At 34.7% G+C, this 18352-nt stretch overlaps 1 protein-coding gene across 1 annotated transcript in view; it reads right to left on the bottom strand.

Moving 5' to 3' along the window:
- TMPRSS15 (transmembrane serine protease 15) overlaps positions 1 to 18352 on the bottom strand; it is a 115404-nt gene that overhangs the window by 71502 nt on the left and 25550 nt on the right. Inside the window, exons 6-10 of the mRNA XM_029938684.1 lie at positions 17959 to 18090; positions 11202 to 11310; positions 5707 to 5813; positions 4490 to 4630; positions 3750 to 3899 (exon numbers count right to left, since the gene is read on the bottom strand). Coding sequence (XP_029794544.1) covers positions 3750 to 3899; positions 4490 to 4630; positions 5707 to 5813; positions 11202 to 11310; positions 17959 to 18090 — 639 coding nt within the window. The remainder of the gene's footprint in view (positions 1 to 3749; positions 3900 to 4489; positions 4631 to 5706; positions 5814 to 11201; positions 11311 to 17958; positions 18091 to 18352) is intronic.

Below are 18352 nucleotides of genomic sequence, written 5' to 3'. Positions count from 1 at the left end.
TAGTCAATAGATATAAGTGCTTTCTGTACTTTCCTCTAACTACTCTTGTCCAAGTGTGGTAGAGACATCTTTTTTTAAAAAAAATTTATTGTAATAAAGACAAAAAGTAGTCAAATGATTTAGGCCAGGCTTCTTCAGAGGGCTGGGGTGATTATCGCTTTGGGGTTAGTCTTTAGCTGTGCAGATTACAAATTTATCCATAGAAATCAGGCTCTGGGAAATCACTTATTCGCAAAGAAGAGTAACTATGTATTATACTATGCATGTCATAGTTTTCAATACTAAAAACGTTTGGTTTAATGGGATTGGCCATCTACATAGAACACATTTTTGTTTGTAGCTCTGTAGATAACTAATTTAGCAGAATCCTGTTGCTTTTCCTTTCAGAATCTCATCTCTTCTCCCTGCATCTGCTCCCACTGATCTGGAAGTCCTATGACCTCTTCTCTGGGTGACCTCTTCCTCTGGTCTCCCTGACAACGCTCTTGCCCTTCCATAGACTATTCTACCAGCCAGTGTGAATCCTATCCCTTCTATGCTCAAGAACCTCCAATGGGTCTTCATTTCACTGAGGAAAAAGCCAAAGCCATAGATGACCCATCATTATTTGGACTCCACTGGCCCTGTTTATTCCACATCAGCCATGCTGGCCTCCTGGCTTTTTTCTAACAGGCCAGACATGCTTCCTTTAAAGGCTTTGCTCGGTTTCTTCTTAGTCTGGAATAATCTATATAGTTAGTTAATTCCTTCCATTCCATAAAGTTTTCATTTGAATGTCACTTTTCTATGAGATCCAACCTGATCACCCTCTTTTAGTCTACACAAGCACCCCTGCACCCCTGCCCTCCCCTCTGCCCTTACCAAGCTCTATATTTTCATTCTACATTTAGCATTCCCATGAATTGTAATGAGTGGTCATGCAGATGGCTTAGTTTCTACTTTGTAAGTTTTTAAATTAAGAAAAAAGTTTCCCTTAGTATATATGTTCCATAATCTCAGAAAATATGGTTTAGTTTTGTTCAAAGATATATTCTGAGTGCCTTGAACAGGGCCTGGGGCTCAAAAAATATTTCTTGAGTAAAGGAGTGGAAGAATTATTCAACTGAGGCTTTTAAGAATGCCTATGGAAATAGGTTAAAAAATACATCAAAAGTAGTCACTTTTTATTATGCAATATTTTGATCAAGTTGAAGTAGTATGATAAGCCAGATTTTGTTGTTCCAGGGAGGCCATTGTCCAAAGGAACAGGAGTAGTCAGATACATTTTTGCTTTGAGACAATAAACTCTTTAATGCTCTCTTTCCAGATGTCATTCAGAATTGACATTAAATCCGCTGTTTACTTTTCAGGTTACAAAAATAAGAATATTGATCTCTGTAGAAGAAGTGACTGTTGATAATATATTAAAAAGAATTTTTTAAATTTTTTTAATTTTTGAAAGAGAAAGAGAGAGACACTGTGAGCAGGGGAGGAACATAGAGAGAGAGGGAGAGAGGGAAGCAGGCTCCATGTGATCATGATCTGAGCCAAAGTTGGATGCTTAACCAGCTGAGCCACCCAGGCACCCCAACATTGATAATACATTACATGCCCATGTCTGCAGGTTATTTTTATGTTTTAAGTGATTTCATACAGTCATTAACTTAATCAGAATTACTTATTGAGTCAGAGTTGAAGACATTCATTCATATATTCAAAAATTTTTACATGTTAATTAGATTCAGGGACTGAGAGGGCACTAGGAATTCAGAGATGAAAAAGACACATTTCTTGTTTCTGAAGAGAGCACTGTGGTGAAAAGAAAAAAAAATAAGAAAAAATAATAGTACATGACAGGAAAAACAAAAGAGGTGTTTAAAATGTTTAATGGAAAGGAAGATTTCGACCTGGAGGTTCCAGACCGGCTTTATGGGGATAAGTGGTGATATGAGACCTGAGTACTCAGTGCTTGGGGCCCTGCCAGGTTAGAGCAAGATTGCAGTACGTGTTTTTGGAGTTGAACCATATTCTCATCAGTAACCTATTGACAAGTCATATTGTCAGATGGATTTTGTCTAAGAAAATTAGTTAAATGCCAAAATTTCTATTCTTCCCTTTTTGTAATTTTCCTTACTTTGTAAGATATGCATTACTTCTAGATTTGAACTCTCGTTTAATGATTAATTTGGTATTATAAATACATGCTTCCAAGGTTTTCATGAGCCGTCTTCCCACTGTGATTTCCATGTCTTCTGATAATTCCCTATGATTTCTGGTCTTCTCCACCAACTATTATTGTCTCCAATGTTATCTTTCTACCTGAAATCCAATTCTAATATTTCCATGAAAAGGTATTTACTAATCACAACCATTTCCCTCAGGACCATACTTTAGAATCAGCTCTTCCATAGTCCTTTTGCTGTGACTGATGTTTGTGTTTCCACAATTTATATGTTGAAACTTTAAAGCCCGTGATGGTGTTGGAGGTGGGTAATTAGGTCATGAAAGTGAATCCCTCATAATGGGATTAGTGACATAAGAGAAGAAATAGGAGAGCGTCTCTGCCTCTCTCTCTGACTCTCTGTGTCTCTCCTTCTGCTGTGTGAGGATGCAGTGTCAAGGCAGGTGTCTGTGCACCAGGAAGAGTGCTGTCATCAGAACTGCCCATGCTGGCACCCTGACCCCAGACTTCCAGCCTCCAAAACTGTCAGAAATCAGCTATTGTTCAAGCCAAGCGGTCTGTGGTATTCTGTCAGAGCAGGTTACACAGACTAAGCTCCTCAGAAGGAGGAAATCTATTTCTATATCTTTATTCTAAGATAGCATGAACTTGGGGTGCCTGGGTGGCTCTGTTAAGTAAGTGTCTGACTTCCGCTCAGGTCAAGATCTTACATCTTGTGGGCTCGAGCCCCACATTGGGCTCTGTGCTGACAGCTCAGAGCCTGAAGCCTGTTTCATATGCTGTGTCTCCCTCTCTCTCTGCCCTCCCCACTCTGTCTCTCTCAAAATAAATAAACATTAAAAATTTAAAAAAATAAGATAGAATATGGGGAGCCTGGGTGGCTCAGTTAAGCGTCTGACTTTGGCTCAGGTCATGATCTCACGATTCTTGGGTTCCAGCCCTGCCTCAGGCTCTGTGCTGACAGCTAGCTCAGAGCCTGGACTCTGCTTCAGAATCTGTCTCTCTCTCTCTCTCTCTCTCTGACCCCCCACCCCCACCCCGCTCATGCTCTCTGTCTCTCAAAAATAAATAGAAAAGATAAAAAAAGATAGTATAACTTTGTATACTGAGAATTCTAAGAAAGTCTTTTAAAACTACCAGAGTTAATAAACAAATTCAGCAAAGTTGTAGATTCCAAGACCAACGTACAAAAATCAATTGTATTTCTATACACTAGCAATAAACAATAGAAAATGAAATTAAGGCAAAGTAGACCAAAGTTCAGAAAACCTGATTACCTCTTATGAGTCCAGTTAGTAAATAATAAATAAGTGGTAAATCTAGGGCAACATCCCAAGTCTTTTTATCTATTCTGGCATCTGTGTACTTTTCAATGTTTTATGAATATATAAGCTAAATTAATACATCTTTTGAAATATTCACTTTTACTGGTTTATTTGATTATCATTTTCTCTTAAAAACATTTTAGTCCATATTTTTTGTAATGAGAAAATATGAAAAGACTATTTTGAATTTAATACTGTTCACATTAAACTGCAGAAAACACATGGCACCTTCCCTTTGATTTTGAATTAAATATGAATTATACCTGAATAATTGCCAAAAGTATGGTCAACATTTGGTCCAGTAAAAGGAGGAAAGGTGTTTCCCTGAATCCTTTCCCACTCATTATCATCATTTAGATCCTGGACCCAGAAACAAAAGCCATCTTCAAAATCACAGTTAATTTTCTCATAATCTGTGAATTAAAAAAAAAAGAAAACACTTCAAATTCAGTCCACAGTTTGACAGTCTTATACAGTCTTATATATCTATAATTTAGTGTCATGTACACAGTCTTTTTTAATTCATCTTAATTCTGCTTCATTCCATTTAGTTAAAAAAAATGGCTTTTTGTTACCAACTGTCTTAAATTAATATGCTACCTGTATCCCAGTAGGGCTTTAGCAAAGCAAGCTTCTTGTTCTTACTATTTTTTTAATTTTTATATCTGACCCCTATTGGTTTACCCAGAATATTGGTCAATTTTTGGAATATTCTCAGAATTAGTCTTATGCGTGTGTGTGTGTGTGTGTGTGTGTGTGTGTAAAACTTTGTAATTTTTCTCAAACTGGTTAAGTGTTTCTTTTGAAGAATGTATTTTCTAATTTCTCAGTTTTCCTAAGTCTAAGTAAAGAGGGCAATACATAAGAGATACTCATTAAAAAACTTTCATAATAAAACAAATTATGACCTTGTTCTAAAACTTTAAATTCTGCTACTGCTAAAATTCCATTACAATATTAAAGGATCTGAAAATTCAAAGGCTAAATAATAAACAATACTTACTATTAAGCTCTGTGCTATTAAATGCAGTGTATGTTGCATTAAATCCAATATAATCATTTTCATCAGATTCTATAAAAAAGGTGACAGTAATCTGGTTGGAAAAGATCCTAATTGTACCAGGATTGGTTTTCCAGAGAGAAGCTACAAAATAAAAAATGAATGACTATTATATACACATATCTATCTGTTCATGCATCTATCCATCCATCCATTCTTCTTTTCATCCATCAATTTATCAGTTGATTCATCAATCTGTATTATGCCACTCTGTTAACTAAAAGTATTAGTAAAGATTATAATGATTACTTTTTTAACTGAAATGTCTCTTCTAAGTATTAGAAAACCTCAAATTATAATACATATTATGGTTTGAAAAAGCTATATTTTATTTTTAATTATTAGCTGCACAACACTCATATAAAAAGAAAAGGTGCATACCTTTATTGAAAAATGCCTCTAAGAAACACACAAGGTAAGCAGTTATGAAACTAAAAATTTGGCTTTTCTGGTATTGCTCATACCACACTAATAATGGCTAAAACTTGGTCAGTCACAATAATAGAAACAAGAGTATTTTTTTGCCTCTCTACTCATATAATGGTTGGACCAGACAAAATAAAGTGGAGTGGGTGCATGTACATTAGTGAATTCCCTGATCTCTTTTTGACGTCTATTAGTGTCCATGTACATAATGACAAATGGTTACAGAAGGGCGATACGAACTATACCTACCATTTAATAAGCCTACATCCTTGGCTAGCCATTATTTTACTCACTTTATTCATAATAGTCAAAATAGACTGAATAGTAGAGTGCATATTAAAAATAGGAAGACATTCTCTGAGTCTGTAATGCAATGTTACAGAAAATGAGAACAATGGTTTTCAAGGTGTGCCTGAATTTTGCTTAATGGGAAGTAACAATCAAACAAAGCATAGTAACCAAAGACATAATTATATTTCTTTCAAAAAGTCTACATGATTTTTAAAAAAATAGGTAGAAGAGGAAAATGTGAAGTAGTAATCATTTTACTACTAAGAAGATTGATCACATAGGACACTAAATTATTAATTTTTATAATGAAAACCAGTTTTGCCTTTTCCTTTCAGTAATTTAAAGTTCAAGTCCATATTCAGTTTAAAATCAAAGCACATCACTACATAGAGTTTATCACATATTTTTATTTTGATAATAGATGTATATTTGTTTTAACTTACCTCTTAAAATCTTGTCTGCACCCACACCTTCATAAATATTTAATACATCTGTATAATTCATATTAAAAAAATTGAAGCTCAGTTTAATGGAGAGTCCTTGATTTACACTAAATGAAGCAAAACATAAATTACTACACTTAACAAGTTGTCACAACTCTACATTCTAAAATTTGAATGTGTTTTCTAATTGTGATTTAAAAATCACATAATATGAGATTGACACTCAGTGAATTTTTAAGCGTATGATACAAAACTGTTAACAATAAGCACAATGTTGTATAGCATCTCTCTAGGACTTTTTCACCTTGTATGACTGAAACTGTACACCACTGAACAATAACTCCCCATTTCACCCTCCTTCTGTCTCTGGAAACCACCATTCTACCTTCGGTCTCTATGAGTTTGAGTACTTTGGATGCTTCATATAAATGGGATCATTCAGTATTCGTCCTTCTGTAAAAAGCTTATTTCACTTAGCATGGTATCCTTAAAGTTTACCCCTGTTGTTGCATATGACAGGATTTCCTTCCTTTAGTGACTGAATAATATGCCCTTGTATGTCTGTGCCACATTTTATTTTTCCATTTATCATTCAGTGGACATTGAGGTTGTTTCCACTCTGTGGCTGTTGTGAATAATGCTGCAGTGGGAGTGAACATGGGATTGCAAATATCTCTCTTAGAGGTTTTTGATTTCAACTCTTTTGGGTGAATATCCAGAAATGAGATTGCTGGGTCATACAGTAGTCCTATTTTTAAAATTTTGAAGAACCCCCAAATTATTCTTTTTTACATTCCATCAACGGTGCACAATGTTCTACTTCCTCCACTTCCTCACCAAATTTATAATGTTCTGGGTTTTTAAATAACAGCCACTGTGATTTTAATTTGCATATCCTTGATGATTGTTGATGTTGAGGAACTTTTCATATGCTCATTGGCCATTTGTATATCTTCTTTAGAGCAGTATCTATTTGAGAATCTTGCCCACTTTTAATTAGATTATTTGTTTTTTCCTATGTAATTGTAACAGTTCCTAATATATTTTGGATATTATCCTTTTATCAAGTATATGGCTTGCAAATATTACCTTCCATTCCATAGGTTGCCTTTTTACACTATTAATTGTTTCCTTTGCTGTATAGAATTATTTTAAAGTGACATAATGTCACTTGTCTATTTTTTGCTTTAGTTGCCTATGCAACTAAAGGAAATCATTGTGAGGACCAATGTTATGAAGATTTCTCCCTGTATTTTTTATATGTGGGATATGATTGTGTGATATTTGGTTGATTTGGGTGTGGTGGATTTGTGGTATGTGCATTGATTGTATATGTGCTGTTTATGTGTAGGGTGAATATGGTGTTTGTCTGTATGTGTGTAATGAGTGTGTCTCATGTGTGTATGTGTGGTATTCCAAAAGGTGTCTGTGTGTGATACATGTGAGGGGTGTGTGTGTTATATTTGTAGTGTTTGTCCGTGGTGTATGTGTTGTGTGAATGTTACATGTGTTTGTGTGTTGTATGTATGGTTCATGTGTGGTATATGGCTGGTGTATGCATGATGTAATTCCTATGTTTTCTTCTAGGAATTTTATGATTTATGGTCCCTCATTAAAGCCTTTAATCCATTTTCAGTTGATTTTCTTATATGGTATAAGATAAGGATCCAATTTTAGTTTTCCGTATGTGAATATCCAGTTTTACCAACACTGTTTGTTGAAGAGACTGTTGTAGTCCCATTATGTAGTCCTGGAACCCTTAACAAAGATCATTTGAGCCTATGTGTGTGAGTTTATTTCTGGGCTCTCTACTCTGCACTAATGATCTATCTACCTGTTTTTATGCTAGTACCATGCTGTTTTGATTATGATAGTTTTGTAATGTATTTTAAAACCAGGAAGTATGAGGCCTTCAGCTTTGTTCTTTTTCTCAAGATTGCTTTGCCTATTTAGGGTCTTTTATGATTCAATATGAATTTCAGAGTTCTTTTTTTCTATTTTTGTCAGTATATGCCATTATGATTTTGATAGAGATTGCATTGAATCCGTACATCATTTTCAGTAGTATGAGCATTAATCTATTGCATTATTACATTTTAACAGTATTAAGTCTTCCAATCCATGAACATGAAATGTCTTCCCATTTAGAATTTATGTATTCTTTAAATTCTTTCAACTATGTTTTGTAGTTTTCAGTATACAAGTCCTAACTTCCTTGGTTAAGTTTATTCCTAGATACTTTATTCCTTTTGGTGCTATTGTAAATGGGTTTGTTCTTTAATTTCTTTTTTGGACTAATCATTGTTAGTGTATGAAAACACACCTGAATTTTTATGTGAATTTTGTGTACTGCAACTTTGCTGACTTCTTTTATTAATTCTAAGAGATTTTGTGTGTGTAGGTGTGTGTATTTCTATGATTTTTTTACATATAAGATCTTGTCAAATCTTATGCGATCTTGCAAATGGTGGCAGCCATTTATACAAATATTGCCTCAGTTAGATCAGCTCAGGGGTGAGCTAGTGAGCCTACTACTGAGACCTCGGCACTCCGGCATCAAAGCTTAAGAAGACATGGGGAGATGGGGTGCCTGGGGGGCTCAGTTGGTTAAGCATCTGACTTTGGCTCAGATCATGATCTCACAGTCCATGGGTTTGAGCCCCACATCAGGCTCTATGCTGACAGCTCAGAGCCTGGAACCTGCTTCAGATTCTTTGTCTCCCTCTCTCTCTGCCCCTCCCCAGCTCGTTCTCTGTCTCTGTCTCTCAAAATAAAGACATAAAAAAAAAAAGACTTGGGAAGAAGAAATGAAACAGACTTCAGCGTGATTTCTAGTTTTTTAATTGAACTTTTGATGTTTTTAGGCAAGAATATGATAAATTTTTCTCCATGTGATATTTTTAAGCTATAATACTAAGGGATACAAGAGAAGCTCCTTAGGAACTTTTGTTTTCAGGATTCCTTTACTTTTTTTTTTTTAACATATAAAGTCGAAGGTACCAGAGAGAAATTAGTGCATATTCCTTCTGACTCAGAAAAGCCAACTTGCAATAAAAAGGTGGTCATTTGTAGATATAAGACTAACTGGAAAATTTAATATCTGTTTTTTATCATGTAGACATGGTTATCTTCTGATTTTTTAAGAGAGTGGGTATTTTTCTAAATTTAACGTATGCATTTTGTATTCTTTTTTGGATCAATAGCTAATCTTTTTAAAACCTACCTTTTTTTGATAATTTAATATGAGGCTAAGCCCTTTACATTCATTACTACATTTAATATTGACTTTGGCCTCTGAATTTAGAGATGTTGAATTCTATGGATGTAGAAATTTGGGGTCAAAGAGATTTAGTTATTTGCCAGAGATCACACATTTTGAATCTGTAGAAGGAAGATCTGAACTCATAGAGACTGTCTCCAGTGCTCACATTCTTAATATGATTCTCTGCTAAATGTAGTCTTAATATAATTCCATTGATGGGCTGGTCTAGCCCAAAATATAGTTTAATTGCATCTTAAACATTTCTCCACTATTCAATGGTCTTCCAAGTTTATAGGAAACATCATTATCTTTACACCCCCCTGTGATCACCATTAAAAAAAACAAACTACCAAGGACAATGCATCACCATTGTAGTAATCAGTTTTGAGAGGAAAAAAAAATACTTAGGTTGTTTATGTGATTAATTAAATCATGAGTTCATCTTGAAGTACAGTGTTTAGGATAACATTTTAGGTTCTTTGGGGTTTAGAAATCATTGCTGCACCAACGGTGGATTTCTTAAAAAAATGGTTTTAAAAATTAAGTAATGGAAAAGAAAGTAAAAAGAATAGAACCATACAAATCCTTAATTAACATAGGGTGATTATTACATAAGTGATATTACTATTATGGCAAAAGTTTGTTGTGTTCTTCTTGTAAACTCTCCTACAAATTTGATCCAGTTTTATTAAGCAGTGGATTTAACAATCAAATTATATTTATTTGGTGTGAATAAAATTTCAAAGATTGCATGAAGAATTAATTTAGGATTCATATTCTTCCCATTTTCAGAGACAGTAATTTAAGATTTTTCTAAACCTTCCTGCTGGCATTTTGAGTAAGGAAAATAATATTTTTCATTTTACTTATGGGCAATGCTAATAGCCATTTATAAATGCTTCTTTTTAAATGTGATCTGATTATGTAGGAAACAATATCCCCCAAATTGGTTAATTCTTCACTTGACAAGTGAGCTGCCATTTTTAATACAAATCTTGTTTTTGGCATACAGGTAACATGCTGTCTAGAGCATGAAAACATATCTTAAGTGTGGCTGAGCTCCAAATAGAAATTATTTAAGGAGAACAGAATGTTCTTTCCCTGAATCATGCCAAATACATGTGTTTAGAACAATCTTCCCTTCATATCCCATCTGATCTCTGGAATATGTCTACGCAAGGAAACAGCACTGTGAATCTTTATAGGGCCATTTTCTATCATAGATGTTTGGCAAGAATGTGTTTGGCACCACCTTATAACCTTCTTTAATCCGCTGTAATGTTGACTCTTTTAGTTTTCTAGTGAGCCATCACAATAAGTAAAACTACTATCCAGTAGGTTGGATTGGGACACCACAATCCTATACAGCTGTTAAGAGAAATGAACTAACTAGAATGTCATTTATCAAAGTGAATTCCATAGAATGTTTATTCTTCATGCTTGTGGAGAAAAAATCAGTGGCTTAAGATGATTTTTTAAAGTTTACATTACTTGTTAACTTATTTAAACTGAACTTGGACACAAGTTGTAATGAGTTTATTTCAGTATTGCTTTTATTTATTTGAATATAAACTGTTTTATTTTGGAACATCTGGGAGGAATATCGATACTACTCCTGGGTGAAAAATGCTTAGATAAACATTAAGGTCAGAAGCTTAATTATTTTGGATCATCATAAGGATTGAATTAATGGGTTGAATTAAGAGCTTGGAGGTCAATACCATGTATCTGACATGCTAACTAACTGATCTGAGTGTTATTCAAGATCTAGCAAACAGGATGTGTAGAGAGGGTGTCTTCAGCTCTTAATCTGCCATGACTAAATCACATCAGAGGAGATTTTCTTGTAGATGCTGGCATAGTGAGAAAAGAATTCTTGGTGGCCAGGAGGCAAGCAATGGGAAATATTACATATTGCAATATACAGATACAAGTGTGTGCTGTTCATTTTGGCAACCCTTGTGTGTGCCAATCATAAGGGGGAAAAATTTGCTGCAGAGTTCTACAATGGCCCCATTTATTAGGCAGTATTACCCATAGGGAAGAAAACCTTTTTTTAAAAGGTGAAGAATGAGAGAGAAACTTTGAGGACAGGTTATCAGTTGGGAAGGCTCTGTTTCATAGTCAGTGAAAATGATTGTAAAATATAAATGACTACTATAGGTGGTAAGACTTATTGTAGCAGGGAAAGATTTTATGACTTAACAATAGGAAATAAAAGATGATATACTACCGTATAATCCACTGGCAAACAACACTGGATTTAGAAGGTTTTGGGTACTGAGCAGCCTGGAAGGACCCAGAAGATCCAGTCAACAAAAACCTGCCATCACAAGCTGTGGCTGTGGGTAAAGAATGGGAATTCTGTTAGACAAGAAACAGTCCTGGAAAGTTTTATCAAATGAAACGGGATTCAGATTGGCTAACGAACCCTTTGTACTTATGACTGAATCTGTATGACTGAAATGATCAAATAGGAGTAGATCAGATCTCATGCTTAAAATTTATTGTCAATTTTTATATACTTGCTCATAAGTCACCATCGATTCCTTTAGAAAAGTATTTTACTTCTAAATGCCCATACCTAAACTGCACTTTTAATATTTTTTCATTTTCTTAGGGAAATAAATATATTTAAATTATAAGCTTCTAATTTAGACAAATAGCTTCTATTTTTTTGGTCTAATTTTTGCCATTAAATTGGGGCTAGGGCGAGTTTTAAATATGCGCATCATGTGCCATGTCCTCCTGAGACGATCACAATATGTCCAGGCAAGTGGATTTATTAGGTGCCAGCCAGTGGCCTGTGGTGAGTTCTATCTATCTGATCTGTTCCACTCATCTTTAAACTCCTTGCTTTTTTTGTATGAATTTGCTATTTCAGTATTTTCATTCAATATTCCTGAGTATGTCTTCTGTTTCATGATTACTCATTTTTCCCTTTTAATTCTTGTAGCATATTTACTTAATATACTTCTCTTTGATGTCACGTGTTATTAGTTGTCTTTAACTTATATCTGAGTCGTTTCCAACTAGCTTAAAATCTTACTGAAGGCATAAATCAGGAGCCATACCTTACTACCTTTTGTTTTCCCCTTACAGTTACTATATGCATACTATGTGTTAAAAAAATTCAAGCTGGGGTGCCTGGGTGACTTAGTCGGTTGAGCATCTGACTTTGGCTCAGGTCATGATCACACAGTTTATGGGTTTGAGCCCCGCGTCGGGCTCTGTGCTGACAGCTCAGAGCCTGGAGCCTGCATCCGATTCTGTGTGTCCCTCTCTCTCTCTGCCCCTGCCCTGCTTATGATCTGTCTTTCTCCGTCTCTCAAAAATAAATGTTAAAAAAAACTCTTAAAAAAATTAAAGCAATTTTTTTCACAATTTTTATTTTTTCTTAGATTATTTTCTATATAATTAGTTACTTAATACTCTTAATGTTACACTTGGAAATAATTACTCCTAGAATGTGTCCTTTTTCTCTTGGTAGGTTGTTAATTATTTATAGGCCAGAAGCATTGATGGAGAATAGAGAGATTAAAGAAATTTATCAAAATTAAATTGCTGCTCTTAGAACCTGAGAGCTAGAATAAGCTAATGGATAGAAAATCCCATCATAACATTATATAACATTTCTGTCAAGTAATAAAATACAAGCTTTTATAGGATATCAAATATTTTATATGGACAAAGGAAAAATTGAAAAATTGAACAGCGTATAGAAATCTTGGCAAGATTCTCTTGCTTTTGGTTGGCTTTTTGTTATTTTTGGTATTTTAAAAAAAGCATAAGAAATCACTTTGTGATTGTAAGAGTATAAGACAAATTGTAAGACTCAAAGTCTGTTTAAAAACAATGCGCTAGGGAGGCACCCGGGTGGCTCAGTCAGTTAAACGGCAGACTTTGGCTCAGGTCATGATCTCACAGTTTGTGGGTTCGAGCTCTGTGTTGGGCTCTGTGCTGACAGTTCAGAGCCTGGAGGCTGCTTCTGATTCTGTGTCTCCTTCTCTCTCTGACACTCCCCCGCTCACACTCTGTGTCTTTCTCTCTCAAAACTAAATAAATGTTAAAAAATTTTTAAAAACAACCCAATGAGCTAGGAATTAATTGCATAGGATTATAGCTTGATAACTTGACTCCCAGCGGAAGACAAAAAACAAAACAACAAATAAACAACAAACTCGGAGAACAGAAAAGATAATCTAACATAGAAGGATTAAGCACTGAAAAATCCATCAGAGATCTGGGAAAGGAAATGCAGAGTACTGCGGCTTGTAGAGAGAACTGAATCTCTTTATGTGTAATACTTACTGGAGCAAAGACGGATGATTAAGGATAATTTGTATGATCTGAAGATAAACAGTAAAATATCTGATTTTTTTAAAACAGATTTAATTAATTTTCTGGTTGCAAAAGGAAATGCTTATTTACCCTCAACTCTGCAAACCATGCCAAATAAATGGGGCAATCAATCCCTTAGCTTCAATGCCTATGAAAGTAAAAATAGTGCCTGCTTATATTTTAGGTGATGTATGAAGCCCTTCAATCACTTTGTCAAAAAGCATATGGACTTCAAGATTACAGGCAGTGCAAGCAAGTCCACTGTTGTTGTAAATAGTTTATATTTGATGAGGTGAAACAATCAATCTTGCCAGTCCTAAACTATAGCTGCTAGCATTGATGGAATATTTATTATATGCCAGCCACCATTGTAAAGGTATTATGTATGTACTATGTACTATGTATGTACTATGTTGTGAATGTCATCTTCACAACAATCTTATAAAGTTATGGGTGGGAAAAGTGAGGCACAGAGGGGTTAAGCGACTAGCAAAAGTTTTCCCAGATTATTAGTGACAATTCAAAGACAGGCATTCTTTTTTTTTTTTTTAATTTTTTTAATGTTTTATTTATTTTTTATACAGAGAGAGACAGAGCATGAGAGGGGCAGGGGCAGAGAGAGAAGGAGACACAGAACCGGAAGCAGGCTCCAGGTTCTGAGCTAGCGGACAGCACAGAGCCTGATGCAGGGCTCGAACCCACAAACGTGAGATCTGACCTGAGCTGAAGTCGGAGGCTTAACCGACTGAGCCACCCAGGCGCCCCCAAAGACACGCATTCTTACACCTGAGCATAGAGGGGTATACCAGCCGATATCTCAATATATAGAACTATGGTGATGTTATCATTTGCTTTCTGAACTTAAAAGTGGAGGGAGGGAATGTGTGTGCCGAACTGTAAATAAAAGAGGAGAATGGGACATTTTTAAAAATCCCATCATTTTCATTGTTCTTAAAATTAAAATAGGGCATATTGCAATAGCATTCTATGACAAACAGAAGCAAAAATAATAGAGGGAAAAGGGAACAAAACAGGACTGGCTTAAGAATTTATAAAAGCAACTTGCAAATCTGGAAACATTTTAGGAATTCTTCACTTCTGCGTACCCATTCACTACACATTTGGGAGGATCCATGGCTCTGTGTTGTACAACAAATTCATAGTTTTCCAATAATCTGAGTTATGTCTCTGGTGGCAGGATCATTGTAGGTTTGCCACACCCCTTTTCAGTCCCTTCTGGGTATATCACTACACCGCACGTCCAATAACAGGCTATGTGACTCATCCTGGCTATGAAACTGTTGCAGAAGTCATTATATTTATTTTCAGATGGGATTCCTAAAAAGATCTTCTGAGACAGTCTTCCTCGTCTTTCAGTGGGTCACAAAGGATCCAGGGGGAGGACAAGACAGAGGGGGAATGATAAAGAAGCGGGCTTCTTCCATGCCCTCTTCCTTAAATCAGAACGAGATAGACAAGCTGTTATTGTCTTAAATGGCAAAGATTGTTTATCATAGTACTTAGCCTATCCTAAGAAATATAATCAATTTTTCTAGTGTTCTAGAAGCTTTGGAGTTTCAGTGGGAATGGACAATCTGTATATCCAGTTCTGGCGTAAAGGTTCATTGATGAATTCTTGCATATGACTATGAGTATAGTTTCTTAAGAAGAATATTCCTAAAAGCATTTAAAAATTTTAAAAAACCACGATAGTATTGAGCTACTTATAATAGAAATGTTCAGAATGCCAAAATATTATTATTTCAAGATATAGGCTTGTTCTAGGGGCTTTCTCATACATTCTTTCATTTAATGTTTTTGGAGAACCTAATTATATACAAGACAATGAAGGGGGATAACCTTTCAGCAAAATAGATCTAACCCAGCCATGGAGAAGTATAATAACCGAGCGCTCAGGATTATAACTTTTTAGACTGCACGTTGCTTAAAGATGCAGCATGAGAAAAAAATCCTGAATGGGAGATAAACGAGCCTTCAGATAATATCAGGCATTTACCGAGCTCTCTGAAAGGTTGCCTGTAATGGGAAGTCCTAAAAATTACGCTCACAGAACCTACTGACAGCTCCCTCTGCTGGCTGAATATTTACTAGTTGTACATTTGCTTAGGACACTGAATTCTCCAGGATATGTAAAACAAACGTGATCTATGCCCATCCACCAAGGTCTACTGTGCACATATACAGAGACATGCAAACAATCTATAGAGACGGTTGACAACTTTCAAATAGTCTGAACATTGGTCTAAAGTCTGTGAGTCAGCATCTTTCCTTCTCATAGGTCAGCTAAAAAGCAAACTTTCCTGCTGATGCCATTCTAATCAGAAGAGAAAAACAATTTTAAAAAGTCTTGGTTCAGCTACAGTCAGCTATAAGTTGCATAAGACCTAAATAACTAAAGACTAAAAAAGGAAGCTATGTGAGGAAGTCAACATTAATGTGACTCTATTAATAACATATACTAGAATTAGAGCTCACAGCTGGAGAAAAAAAGAAAGAAAGAGACAGAGAGTGCACAAGGGTCAATTTCATATAGAGAGAATTCTCCTAACTTAATTTTTTAGGAATGTAGATTGATGGACACAAGCTTTCACATAGAAATGAGGCTATCAGAAGATCAAGTTGGTGCTGAGGCGAAGTACACTGGGCTTTTGGGCTCACCATCATTAAAGATGAATGATAAACAAAACAACTTATAGGCTTGAATCCTAGAGGGAAAAGGTAGATTAATTGATTGATTTGTCCACATTTATTCCACAAAGGCTTTAAATTTTTTCCAAGATAAATATGATGCTAATTTTAAAAATCAAATAATGAAGAGAACCAATAAAAATGAAAAATGAGGATCTAGAGACTTAAGAAAGTTAGTGACATGGATGGTTAGTTGATACTAAGATTCAATTAACACAAACCCCCCATGATACTGAAAACTAAAAATGCATCTGATATGTCTTTAAGGCGAATTTAAAGAATTAATTCAGTTCTAATACCAAGACTCATGCCACCAATTTATAGTGACTCAGAAAAACAATTCATGACCTTGTAACTTATTTTAGTACAAATTGTCACACTTACATGATACTTCTGCGGTTATTTTGGAAATACACCGATATTACGTTATTAACTCCACGACATTAAAGACCAAATAGCAATAGGTGTGTTACATTTTCTGATTATTGAATTCATCTTACATATTTCCCCCCACTTAAGTTTATTGATCATCATTATATAGGCTTAAAGCTGTGTATTTAACTTTGGCATTCATGATTCTTTTTGAAATATTAAGGAACATCATCTTTATTACCTCATGATGGCACACTTGTATCATATTCTCCCTGAAAAGGTTTTGGAAACTGCCTGGAAACCATAGCAAAAAAAAAAGAATGTTGCTTTCTTCTTCTTTGAGTAACTTAGTTATATAAAATAGATTAAAAAATATTCCGTAGCCTGCACTTTCTTCCAATATGCTCTGAGTGCACTTCAAAGTATGTAGTTAAACTTTGAAGGTTTGAATTTTATCAAAGAACATTTGAATTGGGATTGCTTAGTAGAAGCCTCTTTAGTCAAGTTGCCTTTTTTTGAGTCGGTCCTGGAAAACAGGGCAACTGCCTGTCTTTTAAAGTAAGTACCGAGTGGACAGGTAACTTTTTAAGCTTTGGTTGTTTTTGAAGCATTCATCTTCAATTAATATCATACAAGAAGCACAAAGTACAACAAATAAAAGAAGAGCAAGCGTAGAAAGTTGTGACTACACCCTTTGTACATTTCAGGAACTAATTGTGCTCATGGTTAATTTTAAGGCTGATTATAAACCACACCAACAATATGTTCAGTACATGATTTCTGTTTAATTCTTTAAGAAAAAGTTATAAATTAGAATTATTCATATAATTCTTCACCTTGCTTCTCAATCTATATTTATAGTTACATGATAATCTTTCATATATAAGCTATGCAACTATAAAAAAGATATGTTAGAGTACATATGTTTAAATTATTTAGAGTCATGCTTGGCATATAGTAAATACTACTTAAGTGTATAATAATAATAATACTTAAAACATATGCCAAAATTTTAAAAAATGTGGATGTTTTATTCATAAGACAATATCTTACTCATAACTGGTTTCTATTATTCATAGAACTACAACTTAAGTACATTTTTTGTTACATCTTGTCTTCTTGTCAAAAGTCAAAAGCAACAATCAAAATCAAGGAGTGGCAATTACTGAGTTAGAGGCCATTGAAATTGCGAAAAAGAAAAAAGACGACATTAAGGTATAATGGTGAAAAAGCATGAAAGAGCATCCAAATTCATAATAGTTTGGAGTAGTTTATTAATGGATGAGGGACAATAACATTCCCTTCCCTCATTTATGACAGACATTAGTCACAGCATTCTTTTCATAGACATCAAATAGAATTCCACTTAATGTCTAATATTGCATAATGTAGTTTAGGAAGATATTAATATAATTATAGTTTAGATTTTGTATTAAATTAAATTCCATGGGTATTGGAATATCTCATTCTGCAGTAGTTTGGGTATCCGAGGGATATGTGTTTGTGTGTACACAGTGAGGGAGATTGAAAAGGCAGCGGGGTGAGAGAATGTAGGGGACATGACTTACCACAAGTGTCATTGTCTTCATCAGAGCCATCCAGACAGTTTATTTCTCCATCACAAAATAAATAAATTGCTATACACTTTAGAGCATCAGCACAAGGTCTTGAACCAGGCAGGCAATCTATTGAGACATTTCCTTTAGAAAAAAAAGATAGAATTTGTAAGTTTCTTGCAGAGACATTTAATTGCCAACCATATGTGCATTTTTTTGTCATTTAGATCTTTACTCAGAGCATATATTTTGATTTCCAATGTAAATATTAATTTCATTTAATTAATTAGTCATTTGTAAAAGTTTAGAATTTTAAATTTAGAGAAGAAGCTATATATTTCTTTATAGATGTTAAATACGAATGTTTAATTTGCTGATTTTACCTTTGAGAAATGAATACTATAGT

This window comes from Suricata suricatta, chromosome 5, assembly GCF_006229205.1.
Source record: "Suricata suricatta isolate VVHF042 chromosome 5, meerkat_22Aug2017_6uvM2_HiC, whole genome shotgun sequence".
In the NCBI taxonomy this organism is placed as follows: domain Eukaryota; kingdom Metazoa; phylum Chordata; class Mammalia; order Carnivora; family Herpestidae; genus Suricata; species Suricata suricatta.
The sequence above is the reverse complement of the archived record's forward strand: the minus strand, read 5'-3'. Positions and strand labels throughout refer to the sequence as shown.